This window comes from Penaeus monodon, chromosome 27 (assembly GCF_015228065.2).
Source record: "Penaeus monodon isolate SGIC_2016 chromosome 27, NSTDA_Pmon_1, whole genome shotgun sequence".
Classification (NCBI taxonomy): Eukaryota; Metazoa; Arthropoda; class Malacostraca; order Decapoda; family Penaeidae; genus Penaeus; species Penaeus monodon.
Genome location: NC_051412.1, coordinates 41,123,695 through 41,123,968, shown reverse-complemented (window position 1 = coordinate 41,123,968; position 274 = coordinate 41,123,695). Strand labels below are relative to the sequence as shown.

General features: G+C 39.4%; 1 protein-coding gene across 1 annotated transcript in view; it reads left to right on the top strand.

Annotated features, from left to right (window-relative positions):
• The first annotated feature begins 36 nt into the window (after positions 1-36).
• Positions 37-274, top strand: part of LOC119590401 — a 1,434-nt gene continuing 1,196 nt past the window's right edge. Inside the window, exon 1 of the mRNA XM_037939070.1 lies at positions 37-255. Coding sequence (XP_037794998.1) covers positions 84-255 — 172 coding nt within the window. The 5' untranslated portion in view covers positions 37-83. The remainder of the gene's footprint in view (positions 256-274) is intronic.

Sequence of the window (274 nt, the reverse complement as noted above, 5' to 3'; positions counted from 1 at the left end):
GGAATTAAATTTGTTCCTCCCTCCCTCCTCATTATTCTCTCTCACTTCAGCAATCCACGGGAAAAGTAGATCATCTGGTGAGGATGGTAAAACAGGGAGATTCCATATCCCATCAACAATTGTTTAGGATATTCGACCTCCAGAATGAAAAGATTACACACATTCTCACTGATTTACCTGCAAGCTACCGAGAGATGTGTTTCATGAAAACCAGTGACTACTACCAAAATCTCTTCGTCCACTTATGTCAGAATGGTATGTATTTACTGATTAA